The sequence below is a fragment of the Oryctolagus cuniculus genome, chromosome 2 (assembly GCF_051225735.1).
Source record: "Oryctolagus cuniculus isolate XC-2025 breed Fujian yellow rabbit chromosome 2, ASM5122573v1, whole genome shotgun sequence".
Taxonomy (NCBI): domain Eukaryota; kingdom Metazoa; phylum Chordata; class Mammalia; order Lagomorpha; family Leporidae; genus Oryctolagus; species Oryctolagus cuniculus.
The window spans coordinates 137,967,293-137,984,403 of NC_142868.1; the positions used below are offsets into that span (position 1 = coordinate 137,967,293).

The 17,111-nt window shown below is 44.5% G+C and overlaps 1 protein-coding gene across 1 annotated transcript; it reads right to left on the reverse strand.

The window, feature by feature from the left end:
* Positions 1 to 1,977: 1,977 nt before the first annotated feature.
* On the reverse strand, positions 1,978 to 15,491 carry SNRNP27 (small nuclear ribonucleoprotein U4/U6.U5 subunit 27). The gene is made up of 6 exons (XM_002709819.6): positions 15,433 to 15,491; positions 14,358 to 14,478; positions 11,957 to 12,069; positions 9,996 to 10,075; positions 3,382 to 3,446; positions 1,978 to 2,384 (listed from the first exon to the last, which is right to left on the reverse strand). The coding sequence occupies exons 1-6, from the start codon at positions 15,464 to 15,466 to the stop codon at positions 2,330 to 2,332; spliced, it is 468 nt and encodes a 155-aa protein (XP_002709865.1). The 5' UTR covers positions 15,467 to 15,491; the 3' UTR covers positions 1,978 to 2,329.
* Between the last annotated feature and the right edge of the window lie 1,620 nt (positions 15,492 to 17,111).

The window sequence follows — 17,111 nt, forward strand, 5'->3', positions numbered from 1 at the left end:
CAATGAACCATAATGCAGCCCACAGAAAACAAAAGAGGTAAATTTACACATATTGATAAGAAACATCGGGCCGGCGACGCAGCTCACTAGGCTAATCCTCCGCCTAGCGGCGCCGGCACACCGGGTTCTAGTCCCGGTCGGGGCGCCGGATTCTGTCCCGCTTGCCCCTCTTCCAGGCCAGCCCTCTGCTGTGGCCAGGGAGTGCAGTGGAGGATGGCCCAGGTGCTTGGGCCCTGCACCCCATGGGAGACCAGGAAAAGCACCTGGCTCCTGGCTCCTGCCATCGGATCAGCGCGGTGTGCCGGCCGCAGCGCGCCAGCCGCGGCGGCCATTGGAGGGTGAACCAACGGCAAAGGAAGACCTTTCTCTCTGTCTCTCTCTCTCACTGTCCACTCTGCCTGTCAAAAAAAAAAAAAAAGAAACATCTTTCTTTGTTTTAAAAGATTTATTTATTTGAAGGAGAGAGAGAGAGAGAGAGAGAGAGAGAGAGAGAGAATCGAGAGGCTTCCATTCACTAGTTCACTCCCCAGATGGCTGAAATGGCCAGGGCTGGGCCAGGCAGAAGCCAGGAGCCAGGAGTTTCCTCTTGGTCTCCCACATGGGTGCAGGGGCCCAAGCTCTTGGCCATCCTCCAGTGCTCTCCCAGGACCATTAACAAGGAGCTGGAATGGAAGTGGAGCAGCCGGGACCAGAATGGGATGCAGCTTTACCTACTATACCACAATGTCGGCCTGAGATAAGAAACATTTTAAGATATACTGGCTAGTGAACAAAGGCCAAGTGCAGAATGCTGTGTAGTTTGTTTCTGTTTGAATAATAAAATAAGATACATGTAAACAGATATGCTTGTGTACATATGAATAGCACTGAGAGGATATAAAGCTGACTTGGCATTAAACTCCATTTTTATCATCTGAATGGTGTTACACTAGTTTGTAGTACTTACTGAAAAAACAAACAAACAAACAAAAAAACCTCTTTAGAATATAGCCATAGTTTTAATACAATGGAGACATGAAATAAAATGGGTGATGGTTATTACCTTCAAGATAAAAAAACAGATTTTTTTCAAATGAGAAAAAGATAAGCTTGCCAAAAAATGGATCTAAGATTTGGAATTTGAATTCACAAAAGATATACAATTTTAAAATATTAATTCTCTCTACAGGAACTAAACAAAAATAAAACCGAATACCATTATTTCCCATCTGACAGAAAGCTTTAAAAAATAAGTATTACTCCTAATATTTGTGCATATGAGATGGGAATGCTCAGACATTACAGAAGAGAGTTGGCTGTCACCCTCTAGGCAGATATGTCAAAGCTTGAAAACACACACACACATGTACACACGCGCGTGCGTGCACACACACACAGACACACACACCTTTATCTTATCCAGCAATGCTGCATTTAAGAGCTGCTGAGGGAACAATGGAACAGTACAATATAGATAGATAGATACCTATGGGTAGAGACAGAGTAGTCACAAGGCAAGTGAGGCAACACAACATTGACCAACTAGTGAACTATGGTTCAACTACGTAGCTACTAAAAGCTCAATATCCAAGTACTTAAGAGTATAAAAGGTGATGTCCATAATAAAGGGAAGAAAGTAGTTTAAAAAACTGAACTATTTATACATTCTGATCTCACTGGTGAGAAATGTACACTCCATAGAGCCTGGAAAGACATATACCAAAATGTTAACATTGACTATTTCTGGGAGTAGATTAAACATGATTTTTGGCTTTTCTTTTACTTTTTGGTATCTTCCCCCCATTTTTAATTTTTTAAAAATAACCAGCATACATTCCGTTTACAAAAGGAGTTACCCAATAAATAGTATCTGAGGAAAACATTTTTTCATTCTTCCAATTTTTCAACTACTAAGAATCAAGATATCCCAATCTATGTATGAACAAAGAAAATGTCTAGGGAAGTTTTCTCTCTAGTAATAAAAATACTTGTCAAATATAAAAGGGTAGAAATATTGCTTTATTGGAAAAAATTACTGTCCTGTTTTTGAAAAAAAAAAAAAATGTCCTAATGAGCATTCAAAAAGAAAGCACATACAGTTTCCACAGGAATAAGGACAAAGAAAATGGGCTGATGACTGCCCCAAATGGTATTTCCTAAGAGAAAAACACTAACATTCAGCCTTTCTTCTTCTGAGGCACGGTAAGTGGGCTACGCACATCATAAATAAGATTTGCTTACTTTATAAGGAGAAGAACTGAGATCTTCTTTTTGATGCATATTAAATACATGTATAAAATCCACTCTCTGATCAAGATGAGAAAAAAATCAGTCTTCAGTTTTTCAATTCTCATGCAATGAAATCCAAAGGTCTGTTGAATCCACCTTTTCGGTTCATATATTGCCTATGATGAGAAGAGAAAATTGAATGTTCGCCAAGAGAAATATTCTAGACTTGTCTTATAAAAGAAGCATAACTACATGCTTCAGAAAAGAAATCTATAAACCATCATTAAAATGGTGAAGTCCAGGGCAGAAACTATTCAAGATTACTTAACATACATTAAGGAGATGTCTTTCAAAATAACCAGTCTTTTAGATTTTTTAAACTTCAAGTAGCATTATCAATATATCATTTCAAAATTATTTGGGAAGATTCTACAGATTTATAAAATAACTGAAAATGCGTATTTATTTTAGATAACACTAAACACTTAGTTTAAGGAAACAGAGACTAGTTCCCAGATGGGTATTCATCAAACAGATTCAACTGCACACTGTAATCAGTCTCCCTGTATGACCCTATGTGAAAGTAATTTTATAAAAAACTGTCCATGATGATTCTAGTACCTTAGCTCACAGAATTCTCAAGTCACATTATTTATAGTTCAAATTAATTGGAATATTAGTCTTTTATTAGTGGTAAAGGTGAAGAAAAAGGCAAAACTTGAATATGCTTAGAATTTTTCATTCATTAGGAATCCTATGAGATTCCAAGTGTAAGAAGTTTGCTCCAAATCTGTGATGCAAATAAAATATGCTTATGCTTAATGGAAGAATATATTTACTGTTGAAATCTTTATACAATCAATCTAGATAAATAGCTCCAGAGGGATCTGTTTTAAACCTGTATTTAGTTATAATGAAACCAAAGCTCAAAGACTTAATCTACAGTCCTAGAACATTTAAGCCAACTATCCTCCCTCCAATAACTATTAGCTAACATGTAAGCTGGAAAGCAATTTTAATACGTCAGAACATAAGCAAGATAATACTTCATTAAATAAGGGACAGTGTGGAAAACTACATTTCCTATAAACATAATGATCCCACAATAAAATTACTTTCCAAGTACAAAACTGACTTCTTTAGTTCAAACGTAATAGTGGGGGCCATACATACCTGTACTTCCTCTTTTGTGACACGTTTATGGCATAAGCATTCACAGAACCATCTACCTTCTTCCCCTGGAGAAGCACAATAAACAAAAAACAGGAAGGACACATTATATGCCTGATCAAAGATTCGGGTGACACAGGCACACAGAGCAAGCAGTCTTTTGGGGAGTGAACCAGCAGACAGAAAATCTCTCCCTCTCTGTGTGTATCCCTCTCTGCCTTTCAAATAAATCAATCGTTAAATAAAATCTTAAAAAATGAATAACAATTTTAAAAAATCTGTTTAAGAACAAGCCCAATGAGGGCAAGAGAATTTTCAGATCCTGCTATCTCATGAGTTCCCAAGCGCTACAACTCTCCACTCATTTTTTTTTTTTTTTTTTTGACAGGCAGAGTGGACAGTGAGAGAGAGACAGAAAGGTCTTCCTTTGCCGTTGGTTCACACCCCATTGGCCGCTGCAGCCTGTGCACTGCGGCTGGCGCACCGCGCTGATCCAAAGCCAGGATCCAGGTGCTTCTTTCTGGTCTCCCATGGGGTGCAGAGCTAGACAGGAAGAGGAGTGACCGGAACAGAATCCGGCGCCCCAACTGGGACTAGAATCCGGTGTGCCGGCGCCGCAGGCTGAGGATTATTCTAGTGAGCCACAGCGCTGGTCTCTCCACTCATTTAATAGTCACACATACACGGTATACGGATTTTATGCAAGGTGTGCCTGGAAGAAGGAACAGATTCTAATCATTTGCAGTCAAAGAATCGTTTGACTACAAAAAGTTGTGAAGATATTATTTCTATAAAAATTCACATTCACAGAAAATTTGATAACCTAGGCTCATAATATTTTCAAATCAAGGATACAAAAAAAAAGACACTGAAGTTAGGGTGTTATGTGTCACTTACATCTTGAACTTTCTGACTGAGGCACCACCCTTGTTTTCACTAATTCCTGTGTGGGTTTTGTGATCCAGTGAAGTGAACTCACCCTACTCACTTGCCCTGCTTATGCAGTTGCTCATGCCTGAACTGTCTTCCTTGCTTCTATCTGATTTTCAACTTTTTTTTTTTTTTTTTTGACAGGCAGAGTGGACAGTGAGAGAGAGAAAGAGAGAAAGGTCTTCCTTTTGCTGTTGGTTCAACCTCCAATGGCCGCCACGGCCGGAGTGCTGAGGCCGGCGCATCGCGCTGATCCGAAGGCAGGAGCCAGGTGCTTCTCCTGGTCTCCCATGGGGTGCAGGACCCAAGCACTTGGGCCATCCTCCACTGCACTCCCGGGCCATAGCAGAGAGCTGGCCTGGAAGAGGGGCAACCGGGACAGAATCCGGCGCCCCAACCGGGACTAGAACCCGGTGTGCCGGCGCCGCAAGGTGGAGGATTAGCCTAGTGAGCCACGCCGCCGGCCCAACTCTATTTTCTTCTTGCAGTTCAAGGCCAACTGAAACAACCCAGCTGCCAGGAGGCACCCTCTTTTCTAATTCCTGAAGAATACTGGGTTTTTCTCATAGTAGCCTCCATTTTCCATCTCGTATTATCACAATATATGTCATGATCATGGTACTTCCCTTGTGAGACTGCAAACTGTTGCTTCTTTTTTTTTTTTTTTTTTTTTTTTTTTGACAGGCAGAGTGGACAGTGAGAGAGAGAAACAGAGAGAAAGGTCTTCCTTTTGCTGTTGGTTCATCCTCAAATGGCCGCCACCGGCTGGCGCACTGCACTGATCCGAAGGCAGGAGCCAGGTGCTTCTCCTGGTCTCCCATACGGGTGCAGGGCCCAAGGACTTGGGCCATCCTCCACTGCACTCCCAGGCCACAGCAGAGAGCTGGACAGGAAGAGGGGCAACTGGGACAGAATCTGGTGCCCCGACCGGGACTAGAACCCGGTGTGCTGGCGCCGCAAGGCGGAGGATTAGCCTAGTGAGCCACGGCGCCGGCCCCTTTTTCTTTTAAAGATTTATTTTTGTTTGAAAGGCAGAGTTACAAAAACAGAAAGCAATCTTCCATCCACTGGTTCACTCCCTAAGTGGCTGCAATGGCCATGGCTGGGCCAGATGAAAGCCAGGAACCAGGAGCATCATCCAGGTCTCCCATGTTGGTATAGGGCCCAAGTACTTAGGCCAACTCTCACTGCTTTCCCTGATGCATCAGCGGGGAGCTGGATTAGAAGTGGAGCAGCTGGGAATCAAACGAGTGCCCATATCGGATGCTGGAGTTGCAGGCCCCTGCAACCTTCTTGATGGAGGAAAACATCCTGGATCTCTGTACTTGCAGTTGTTCGGAAAACGACCAGTAGTACTTACGGGAGTATAGGCCATCTGTGTACATACTAATTAGATACCTTTGTTAGTGCAAAAGAAGAATTCTGATCCACTGACCTGAAGGTACTCACAGGTGAGTGACTAAAGTAAGTCGAGCAAAAATAAATGTATTTGGGCTTACTTCTCTATTCCTGCTTTCAACTCTCTGGGTGGGTGGGGCTGATACTGGGGAAATTATTTGAGATATATGACTGTGACTTCCTAAGAGGAGAAACACATGACTTGGAAAACTGCCTTCAATAAAAAAGATTAGCATCATTTACTTTTTCTTTCCAAGTGAAATTTATAAAGGCTTGTGGATTTTTGGAAACTTTTCAAAGTTTCATATTAATAGCCTTAGCTCATTTTTTTACATGCTAGAATAGAAAGTTATCCATTCATAAATATAACCAAACTATGAAACTTTCTAGGAGAAAGTTAAAATAGAAGAAAAAATAAGTGACTACACTGGAGTATGAAAAAGTTCCACAGATCAACAATGAAATATCACAAAATACATTACTAAAAAACACAAATGAGCCCAGAAACTTTTTGTAAAATTCTTAAAAGATATATTTATTTGAAAGGCAAAGTGACAGAGAAAGAGATCTTCCATCCACTGATTCACGCCCCCAAATGGCTGCAATGGTCAGGAATGAGCCATGCTTAGCCAGGAGCCAGGAACTCCATCTTGGTCTCCATGGGTGACAGGGACCCAAGTTGGTGGGCCATCTTCTGCTCCTTTCCCAGGCACATTAGCAGGGAGGTGGTGCTCCCAATATAGATTGCTAGCATTGCAAATGGTGGTTTAACCTGCTGCACAATGCCAGTCCCACCCAGAGACTGTATAACAGCCACGAGGCCAGATGCCTACGAGTTAAATTGCCTTCAAAGAAATCACTAAAAAACAACTGACATCATTTATCTCATAATCTGCATAGGATTTATGGGTTTTCACCTAATTTTTCCTTTATAAACAAACATCTTCAGCATTTCTTACAGTTAGAAGGTCAATATGAGGGCAGGCCTTTAGCTCAGCAATTAGTTAAGATTCCAGTGTCCAATACTGGAGTACCTGGATTTGATCCTTAGCTCTAGCTTCCTGCTAAGGAGACCCTGGGAGACAGTAGTATGATTATCTCTCAAATATATTTGCCTATCAAAGTGAAAGGGGTTCCACCTGATTCTCAGGAACTTCAAACATAAATCAGGGGCCCGCACTGTGGCACAGATTAAGCTGTCACTTGCCAACACCAAAATCTCATATTGAAGTGCAAGTTCAAGTTCACTTCTGATCCAGCTTCCTGCTAAAGTACTTGGGAAGACAGCAGATGATGTCCAAATGCTTGGGCCCCTAACACCAATGGGGGAGAACGGGGTGCAGTTCCTGGTCCCTGGCTTTGGCCTGGCCCAGCCCTGGCTGCTGCAGCCATTTGGGAAGTAAACCAGCACATGGAAGATCTCTTTCAGCTGTTCAGCCTTTCGAATCAATCAATCTAAAAACAAACACCCATAAATGAGACAACAGTAAAACTAAAAAACAAATTCCAATAAGTTCCTTCCTGTCCTTCTATCATTTCACTTACAAAATACTCTTTGGAAAAACAAATAAGGATTTGGGATATTCAAGGGAAAAAAGAAGCTGACATATAAACCACATTAAATTCCAAAATAGGGTTCTTGAAACCATTTTGAGAAGAGCTTGTTTTTAATTTTCTCACCTCAAAATAATCATGCCTCAATGCTCCTCTGACATTTTAAAACATGTGATCCCTACACCATCACATTGGCTAGAAAGAAATACTTAGAGCATCTGAGATTACCACCCTCAAGTAACAACCCAATGAAATATAAGACTAAGGGAGGTGGATTATTTTTTGACAATTTTTCTCAAAAATCTCAATTTCCATTTGTAAAAAATTCCAGAAAAAGATAGCCTAGAAAATGTATTCTTTTTCTTTCCAGTCTCCCTCTCTGCATTCCTGCTCCTCCTCTTTTCATGTCCTCTGTACCCTCTCTCTCCAGCTGCCCTTGCCTGCTCCACTCTCCCTCCCTCCTCTGTCTGTGCTCCTTCCCTCTGCGCCCTCTCCCACTTACTTCTCCGGCATTATGAAGAAGGCCAACCAACACTCACTCTCCCATCCCGCGCCTGAGCTGGGAAACGTGTGCGGCTGCATCATCTTTTTTTTTTTTTTTTTTTGGACAGGCAGAGCGGACAAGTGAGATAGAGAGACAGAGAGAAAGGTCTTCCTTTTGCCGTTGGTTCACCCTCCAATGGCCGCCGCCGGTGCGCTGCAGCCGGCGCTCCGCGCTGATCTGATGGCAGGAGCCAGGTGCTTCTCCTGGTCTCCCATGGGGTGCAGGGCCCAAGGACTTGGGCCATCCTCCACTGCACTCCCGGGCCACAGCAGAGAGCTGGCCTAGAACCCGGTGTGCCGGCGCCGCTAGGCGGAGGATTAGCCTAGTGAGCCACGGCGCCGGCCAGCATCATCTTTATCTGGCAGTTAATGTCATTCTTCCTGTTTCCCAGCAACCCTCTCCTCATAATCCTACTCTGGGCTGACCGTATCACCTGTGGTTCCCAGCCTGACACCTCAGAGGCACCGCTGACTCCTCCCTCCTATTCCCACTTAGCCTGGCTCCTCAGTGGTTCTCAATTCCCATCGAGCTTCCACCATCTTTTCCTCCTATGAAATCCACCTCCTGTCTGTCCTCCACGCTACCCCTAAAGTCATCTTTCTAAAGCATACATACATTCTTGTCACTCCCTTGCTTAAAAATCATTGCTTCCTCTCCTCCTAAACACCTGAAGAATCAACTCTAAGTTCCCTAGCATAACCACAGGCAAGAGAGGCCCTCCTGGACCTGACTCCTACCTCTGCTCCCAGCCGCAGTCAGGGTCACCAGCCCAGCAGCACCCTTTCACCAGTCACTGATTTGTGACTGCCACAATATACTAAGTTCCTTCACATCTGCTTGGAATCCGCATAAGCTCTTTCCTCTAACTAAAAACATCTTACAATTTATTTTACTTATTTGGAAAGTAGGGAGGCAGAAAGAGACAGATCTCCCATCCACTGATTCACTTGCCAAATTTCCAAAACAGCTGGGGTGAGGCTGCGCCTAAATGAAGGTGGGAGCTGGGAACTCAATCCAGGCCTCCCACGTGGTGGCAGGGACTCAGCCACTAACGCTGTCACCCGCTGCATCTCAGGTTGTGCATTAGCAGAAGCCGGGATCAGCAGCAGAACCAGGACTAAACCCAGGTACTCCAAAATGGATGCTCACATCCCAAGTGATGTCTTAATTGCTAGGCCACATGCTCGCCCCTTCTTCCTCTTCTCATCTGATTACTCTAAGCAGAGTCTTCAAAAACTTTGTGGAAAATGCATATTATGAAAAACTGCATGGATTTAAAAAAATTTTTTTGCACCAAAATCAATTTGTCTCTTAAAATATTTTTACTTGAGAGGCAGAGTGCAAGCACGTGAGGGAGAGTATACTCCCACCCACTGGTTTACTCTCCGAATGTCTGCACCATAATGGCTTGGGCTGGGCCAGGGCAGAGGTCGAGAGCTCAGAACTGAATCTCTCCCACGGAAGTGGCAGGGACTCAATTACTTGAGTCATCACCACTACCTCTCAGGGTGTGAATTAGGAAGAAGCTAGAGACAGGAGATGGAGCTGGGTACTAAATTCAGGTTACTCCGGTGTGGGAGGTGGTCATTTTTTTTTTTAAAGATTTATTTGAAAGGCAGAGTTACAGAGAGATCCTCCATCCACTGGTTCACTCCCCAACAACCAGGGTTGGGCCAGGCCAAAGTCAGAAGCTTCTTCAGGGTCTCCCACATGGGTGCAGAGGCCCAATGACTTGGGCCATCCTCTGCTGCTTTCCCAGGTGCGTTAGCAGGGAGCCAGATCAGCAGTGGAGCAGCTGGGACTTGAAGTGGCACCATAATGCCAAACCTCTTTTTATTTTTTTAAAGAGGGATAGAGGGATGTGGGCATCTTAATTGTCAGGCTAAATGCTCAACTCTAAACTTATCTTTTAATTCCAGTTTTGCGTGAACTTTCCGAAGTACGTATGAACTTGCCCTTTAAGATCTAACTCAAATCCCATCCCTGTTACTCTCCGAATGCCAACAGCAGTCCACTGCTTCCTCCTCTGTGCTCCCAAAGTCCTTCAAGCAGATGGGTATCGTCTTACAACCGAATAAATTTGTATCAGTGGATACAAATTACAAGTGATAGAAAAAGAATATGGGAAGTGAGCGTCACAGTGGATTAATTTAGACGGGACTGTTTAATAACAGTTTCATGCTGGACTTACTTTGGTGGAGTCAAAGGACGCAAACCCCATTAACTTCATCATTTCTATTTCTTCCTCTGTTTTGCCTTCCAAGTCCTCCTCTGCAAAAACAAATGATAATTTTTAAAACTCTCCTATCATTTATACATGTGTAGGAATAAAAATGGCATCATATTACTACTCACTCTACCTCACCAGCAGAGAACTCATAAAACAACTAAAGATAAGTCTAATATAAAAAAATCCTCCTGGAATTTGGACAGACTATAAATGAGGGCACAAGAGAAGAACATGCTTTTCTTGGAGCCTTTTGCAAAGCAGATGTAACAGTATCCATCAAGTGTCCAGAATATTCTCATTTAAAAATAATCCTTCTATTTATTTATTCAAGAGATAGAGCCAGGCATTGAGAAAACCCGTCTGTTGGTTCCCTCCCCAAATGCTTGCAATGGCCAAGGTTGAGCCAAGGCCAAAGCCAGGAGCCAGGAACCTAATCCAGGTCTCTTACGTGGGTGGCAGCGATCCCACAGCTTGAGCCATCCAGGCTGCTTCCCAGAGTATGTACTGGAAGAAACATGGAGTGACCACCCAGAGCTAGATATCAAACCCAGGCACTCCATGTGGATTACAGTTATATTTTTTCCCCAGAAACCTTTTATGTAAGGAATACAAAGTTCATACACTTTTTTTTACTAAGATTTATTTTCAATTAACTTTATATACATATGGTTAACTATGTTAAGAGTTCAACAAATGGTATAAAAATTTAACATTATATACATATGATTAACTCTGTGTTAAGCAGAGTTCAACAAATGGTATGGAAAAAAACAAAACAAAACTGTTCCTCAACAGTTGAGACAAGGGCTGTTCCAAGTCATTGCTTCTCAAAGTGTCAATTCCACTTCCATAAATTACCTTTCAGGTGCTCTATTAGTTATCACAGGTCAGGGAAAACATATGATATTTGTCCCTTTGGGACTGGATTATTTCACTAAGTGTGATGTTTTCTAGTTTCATCCATGTTGTTGCAAATGACTGAATTTCATTTTATTTATTTATTTTACACCACTGTGTAGTATTCCATGGGGATCACAGGAATCTTAACAAGCCTCTTTACCACTAGGCCAAATACCTGCCCCTTGTGTTTTTAACCAATTTTTCTTTTTAATTATTAAAACATTTATTTTGACTTCACATGTAGTACTAGATTTTTATGAGGCACAGTGCAATATTTCAACACAAATACACAGTGTAAACCACTCAAACCAGGCAACTAGCCTTTCCATTTCCTTATCTCTTCTTTGGGTTTGGAGCCTGTCAGCTGTTCATTTCCAGTTCTTTATACAGAATATGACAGGTTTTCATGAACTACAGTTATCCCACTGTAATATAAACACTAGAATTTGTTAATGCTACCAGACTGTGTTTTGGACCATTATAAGACATTCCCTCTTCCTTCCACCAGACCTTCCTTTAACCAACTTTATAAATTAGATCAGGAGCAGCACAGATGACCAACAACTCATTAAGGCATGATCAAAACAAAATCTCAACAATCCCATGCAATAGACACTCTTAAGAAGCTCAACATCTAAATGTTCACAAGTTTATGTCTGTAGGGGCAGGTGTCTGGTGTAGCGTCTAAGATGCTGCTTGGGATGGTTACTTCCCATATCGCAGAACCTGGGTTCAAGTCCTGGATCCACTCCTGATTCCAGCTTCCTGCTAATGCATACCCCAGGAAACAGAGATGGTGGCTTAAATAGTTGAGCCCCTGCTACCGAAACAGGAGACCCAAACTGAGTGAATTCTGGGCTCCCTGCTCCAGTGGGGCCCAGCACGGCTGCTGCAGGCATCTAAGTAGTGAGCTTACACATGGGGCATCTCTCTCTGCCTTTCAAATAAAATAACAATTTTATCATGACTGATGGTACCACACAAGGCTGCCCCTTTCCCAGTTGGTTTTATAACAACATTACCAGTGATCTGACGTTCCTTGCTCTTTGTTTCTTTTGTTTCCTTCTTTTCCTCATCTCTTCTTTCTTTGAGCCGAGAGGGGGAAGGAGAGGTGGATCTATGGCGTCTTGGAGATCTAACATTTATAAGCAACAGTGTCAGAAACAGATACACATAGAGACTTTGTGTTGATTGGCACACACACACATACATGAGTTCCCCACATGGGAACTTTCCTGACATGGTAAAACTGAACAAATGCCAGGCTCCAGGGAACCAGGAGTCCATTCCTCAAGGAAGACTGAGGAGAAGGTTCTGCCTGGGCCCTGTTACCAAAAAGTAACCAATACAGTCTACTGCTTATTAACTATATCCTCAGTTGTACTCATTATAGGTTGGGCTAGAAAGTTTTTCATGATACCAGAAAAGCAAAACTTAAAAGCTTTTGATTTAAGCAACAATTGATGCCTATTAAGGCTCAAGAGTGTAGGGCAGGCACTGTGGTGCAGTGGGTTAAACCATAGCGTGGCACATCCATTCCCCATATCAGATTGCCTAGGATCAGGTCGCACCCCTGTTTCAAATTCAGCTTCCTGCTAATGTGCCTGGGAGGTAGAAGATGATGGCCCAAGTACTTGGGTACTTGCCACCCACTTAAGAGACCCAGATGGAGTTCCTGGTTCCTGGCTTTGGCTTAGTCAAGCCCTGGCTGTTGCAGACATTTGGGGAGTGAATGAGCTCATGCAAGAAAGAGATTCCCCACGTTGCTCTGCCTTTTAAATAATAATAATAATAATAATAATAATAATAATAATAATAAAAGAACTTAAAAAAAGACTCATACTTTAAAGAATTGTCATCACCAAAAAATTAAGTTAAAAAGTAACAAAAGGGGGCCAGCTTTGTGCCACAGGAAACACTGTCAACACCAGTGTCTCATAGGAGCACAGGTTCGAATCCCAGCTGCTCCAGTTCCAATTCAGCTCTCTGCTAATATGCCTGGGAAAGTAGAGGCTAGCCCAAGTCCTTGGGACCTTGCACCCATGTGGGAGATGTGGAAAAAACTTCTGGCTCCTGGCTTCAGACCAGCCCAGCTCCAGCTATTGTGGCTATTTAGGAAGTGAACCAGGAGATGGAAGCTCTCTCTCTCTCTCTCTTGCTCTCTCTGTAACTCTTTTTTTTTTTTTTTTTTTTTTTTAAAAAAACAGAGTTAGACAGAGAGAGAGAGAGACAGAGAGAAAGGTCTTCCTTCCGTTGGTTCACCCCCAAATGGCTGCTACGACCGGTGCGCTGCGCTGATCCAAAGCCAGGAACCAGGTGCCTCCTCCTGGTCTCCCATGCGGGTACAGGGCCCAAGCACTTGGGCCATCCTCCACTGCCTTCCTGGGCCACAGCAGAGAGCTGGACTGGAAGAGGAGCAACTGGGACAGAATCCGGCACCCCAACCAGGACTAGAACCCGGGGTGCCAGCGCCACAGGCAGAGGATTAGCCAAGTGAGCCGTGGCGCTGGCCTCTGTAACTCTTTAAAATAAATAAATTTAATCTATTTTTATTTGAAAGACAGAGTTAAAAAGAGAGGTAGAGACAGAGAGAGAGGTCTTCTACACACTCGTTCACTCCCCAAATGGCTGCAATGGCCAGAGCTAAGCCAATGCAAAGTCAAGAGCTTCTTCTGGGTCTCCTATGTGGGTGCAGGGGCCCAAGGACTTGGGCCATCTTCTACTGCTTTCCCAGGCCACAGCAGAGAGCTGAATCAGAAGAGGAGCAGCTGGGACTAGAAGCAGCATCCATATGGGATGCCGGCACTGCAGGCCAGAGCTTTAACCCACTGCACCACAGCACCAGCCCCTAAAATAAACAAATCTTTAAAAAAAATAAAAATAAAAAAGAAGCAACAAAAGAATAAAATACTTAGTTTTTAGTGTTTATTTTTAATGTATTTGAAGGGCAGAGAAAAAGAGAGACAGAGACAGATTTTCCATGTGCTGGGTCAGTCCCCAAATGCCTGCAACAGCCAGGGCTGGGCCATGCCAAAGCCAGGAGCTGGAATTCAATCTGGGTCTCACAGTGGCTGGCAGGGACCCCAGCACTTAGGCTGCCATTAGCAGGAAGCTGGAATGGAAGCAGAGTGTCTGGAATTCCAATCAGCACTCCCAATATGGGATGTGTGGCCTTCCCAATCAGTGGCTTATACCAGGGCGCCCCACACCCACCCTGTAAAATACCTGTCTTATGTTTGCATTCTCATTCAGTTCAGCTCTAGGACAAAGACGGTGTAAGGGACCCCATTTTACGGAGGGAAATGCTGGCTTCAGATTAAGGTGGGATTAGGTCTCTCCCATTTCGTGACCAGCAGGTCGTCTTCCTCAACAACAAAGTCTCTGGGAACTGGGACAAAGCTTACGGTGCATTTCTGGAGTTACCTGGAGCGCCTTCTGTGCGGGGATCGGGAGCGGCTCCTTCTCCGGTCTCTATCCCGCGACCGTGACCTTTCCCGGCGCCTGCGTTCTCTCTCGCGGGATGTGGACCGGGACCGCCTACGTTCTAACACAAAAACACAAAAATCGCAAAGCTGAAATGACTGCGCTGTCGCACAGAAACATAACACAGGCTGCTGTCAGTCCTCACACTGAAGAGGTAGAAAATGTTTCTGCTTGCTGGAATGAATCTTAAGATGTCTGCTTTTTGACCCAACACACCCTATTATCACTTCCACACAGAAGTAAAATACAAATTAATCCAGGAGCTATTTTCCCCGCGGCAAATCCGATGTCTACCCTGGACCCACAGAGCTTCTCAGGTTCGGATTTGTCACAATTCGAGGGCTCAGAAGCCACAAGAAGGTGGCCTCGGTTAACTCTTGTAAGATCAAGTACCTAGTTGCAGGTGACAAAAACCACCCAGCGGGCAAAATCGACGCTTAGCTCGCCTAATGGAAGCCCAGATGCCTCCCCTGTCACCGCCTTATTTATGGGGCTGGGGGCAGAGTCACGACACAGTGCGATGCCTGGACTCAAACTTCTAGATACCGGTCTCCCTATTATAGAATGGGCAGGAAACGAACATCCATTGCGCATCTGTGCGCCAGGCAGTACCACGTACTGAACGTCAGGGAGTGTGACATTAATTCTCACTCCAGGTGGGTAATAGCACTTCCCCAAACTAATCAGACATTCGCTTTTCAAAGGCCCAGGGATCTGCCCACAGTCACCCCAGAGATAAAGGGAAGGAATTGTGCTCCGAGTCTAAGGACTAAAACTATTGCATGAGGCGGACAACGAGCGGGCGCAACCCTGATTCAGAAGGAACAAGAGAAAACTGCCTTCAATCCGAAGAGCCCGGCCTCAAAAGTGCAGGGCCTGGGTGTTCGTTCCCCGATCCACCCCTCGCTCTCCTCCTCAGGAGAATCGGGCTCGCCTCTCTGCGACCCTGGTAATGAGAAAAAGGCGCCGCGCGTGTGAGCGAGCCCTAGGCCCTCTGGATTTCTTCCGGACTCACCCCTCCGCGGGGAGCGGCTGCGGCTGCGACCCATTGGGAGTCCCGCTCCTCCTCACACCGCCCCGGAAACAACTGTGCAACAACTTCCGGAGCGGCCGCAATTGGAGCTTTTTGTAGCCGACTGGAAAACATCGAAGCGAGTTAGGAGGGTTCCGGTCTCCTAAAGAAGGGAGGCTGCGCCGAACCCGCCCAGATTCGCGCGGCCCCGCCCCGGATGCCGCCGCCTCGGAGCCCAGAGGTTCCGCTGGGAGCGCCTTCATGGTGGCTCTTCTCTTGGTGGTTCGTGATGGGTATTAAAATACACTGTTTGATATTATTATAGGAGGTGTCTGGAAAATTCAGTCGTATACCCGCCGCTCTAATACAACTTTCACCCCCTCCCCATTTTTCTTGTTTTTGTCCACGTACATAAAACACATCAAACCTTTTCTGAACATAGCATGGACGGTTTATATTTTTTCAGCTTTTTCACATAATATTCTGTCGTGAGGAGCGAAAATATCCAAGTTCAGTAGCTGTCTGCTTTATAGTTTCTCAGATGACAGCATTGAGCAGGCACTCCAAAACTGGTGGAAGGAAAAGTTAGGGACCTCTCTGTGTGCTGCTCTCACAAACTACCCGCTTCCAGCTGGCATTCCCTCAGAGTGAAGGGCTTGGGAATGCTCAAATCTACAAGAACGAGGAGAAAGGCTACCTTTCCCTCACAGGGCTGAGCCTTCCACAGTTGAACATAAATACACTTACCCAGGAAACACTCCAAACTCAATTTCTAGTTGAAGCAACTGTCCTCCGCCAGCGCTCTCCAGAGTTGCCAAGTCCAGTGACCTGGCTTTTAAAATACAAAGAACTGGGACTACAGCTCCACATTTTTCATTAGAGTCATACATTCTGATGTGGCCTCTCTATTACCTGTCCCAACCCAACTTCCTAGAAAAGAACCAGCCATAACATCTCTGTAACATCCACCAGCGGGCCTGACCCCCAGACTGCTGTGGAATTACCTTGGCAGAAGATAAGCCTGGCAGGTTTTGGTGGGTGGTAATAGGTAAAAGTGACTCCCAGGCAGGTCTAGTTTGACAGGTGTGTGGCCTGTGCGGTAGCACAGGATCCTGTCCTTACAAGGGCCCCGTGCTTGGCATGATGATCAGCTGTCTCCATGTTGAAATTCTCACTGATTTTATTTTTAACAAGAGGCCCTTCATTTTTCACTTTGCACTGCGCCTGGCCAAAGGTGTCTCTCAGTGATGCTTACTAAAGTGAGAAAATGAGGATCTGTTCACTGCCTGGCTGAACGTGATGGGGACTCCACATGGAGTAGTCTGTGGAAGCAGACACCTTTTGGATGTGACAGCTCCTCGTCAAGGAGTGGGATGAACCATTTGCTGACCCTAGATCCGCCTTCTGTATACGTTTACTTCACAGGGTAAGAACACATGTTTCTGGTAGAGCAGAATGAGAATTTCACTTTGGAAAGCTACTAGGTATGAGGTACCGGATGAACATCCACATAGACGTATCTGGCACTCATCTGATTATCTGCAGGCTGGGTCTGATATTTAGGGGCAAGATCAGGGCCAAAGACAATGTTGGGGGAGTTATGAACACAGGAGTCCATGACACCAGCCCAAAAAGGAGGGTGTGACAAGCCAAGGATGGAGTGCAGGGGCCATGTGGGCCTC

Excerpts from the sequence above, each read along its gene's own strand:
- SNRNP27 (XM_002709819.6), bottom strand. The coding sequence starts at position 15,466 with ATGGGTCGCAGCCGCAGCCGCTCCCCGCGGAGGG. Across the intron at positions 14,479-15,432 it reads CAGCCGCTCCCCGCGGAGGG|AACGTAGGCGGTCCCGGTCC; the intron begins GTGAGTCCGGAA and ends TTTTTGTGTTAG. Across the intron at positions 10,076-11,956 it reads CAAGGAACGTCAGATCACTG|AGGAGGACTTGGAAGGCAAA; the intron begins GTAATGTTGTTA and ends TTGTTTTTGCAG.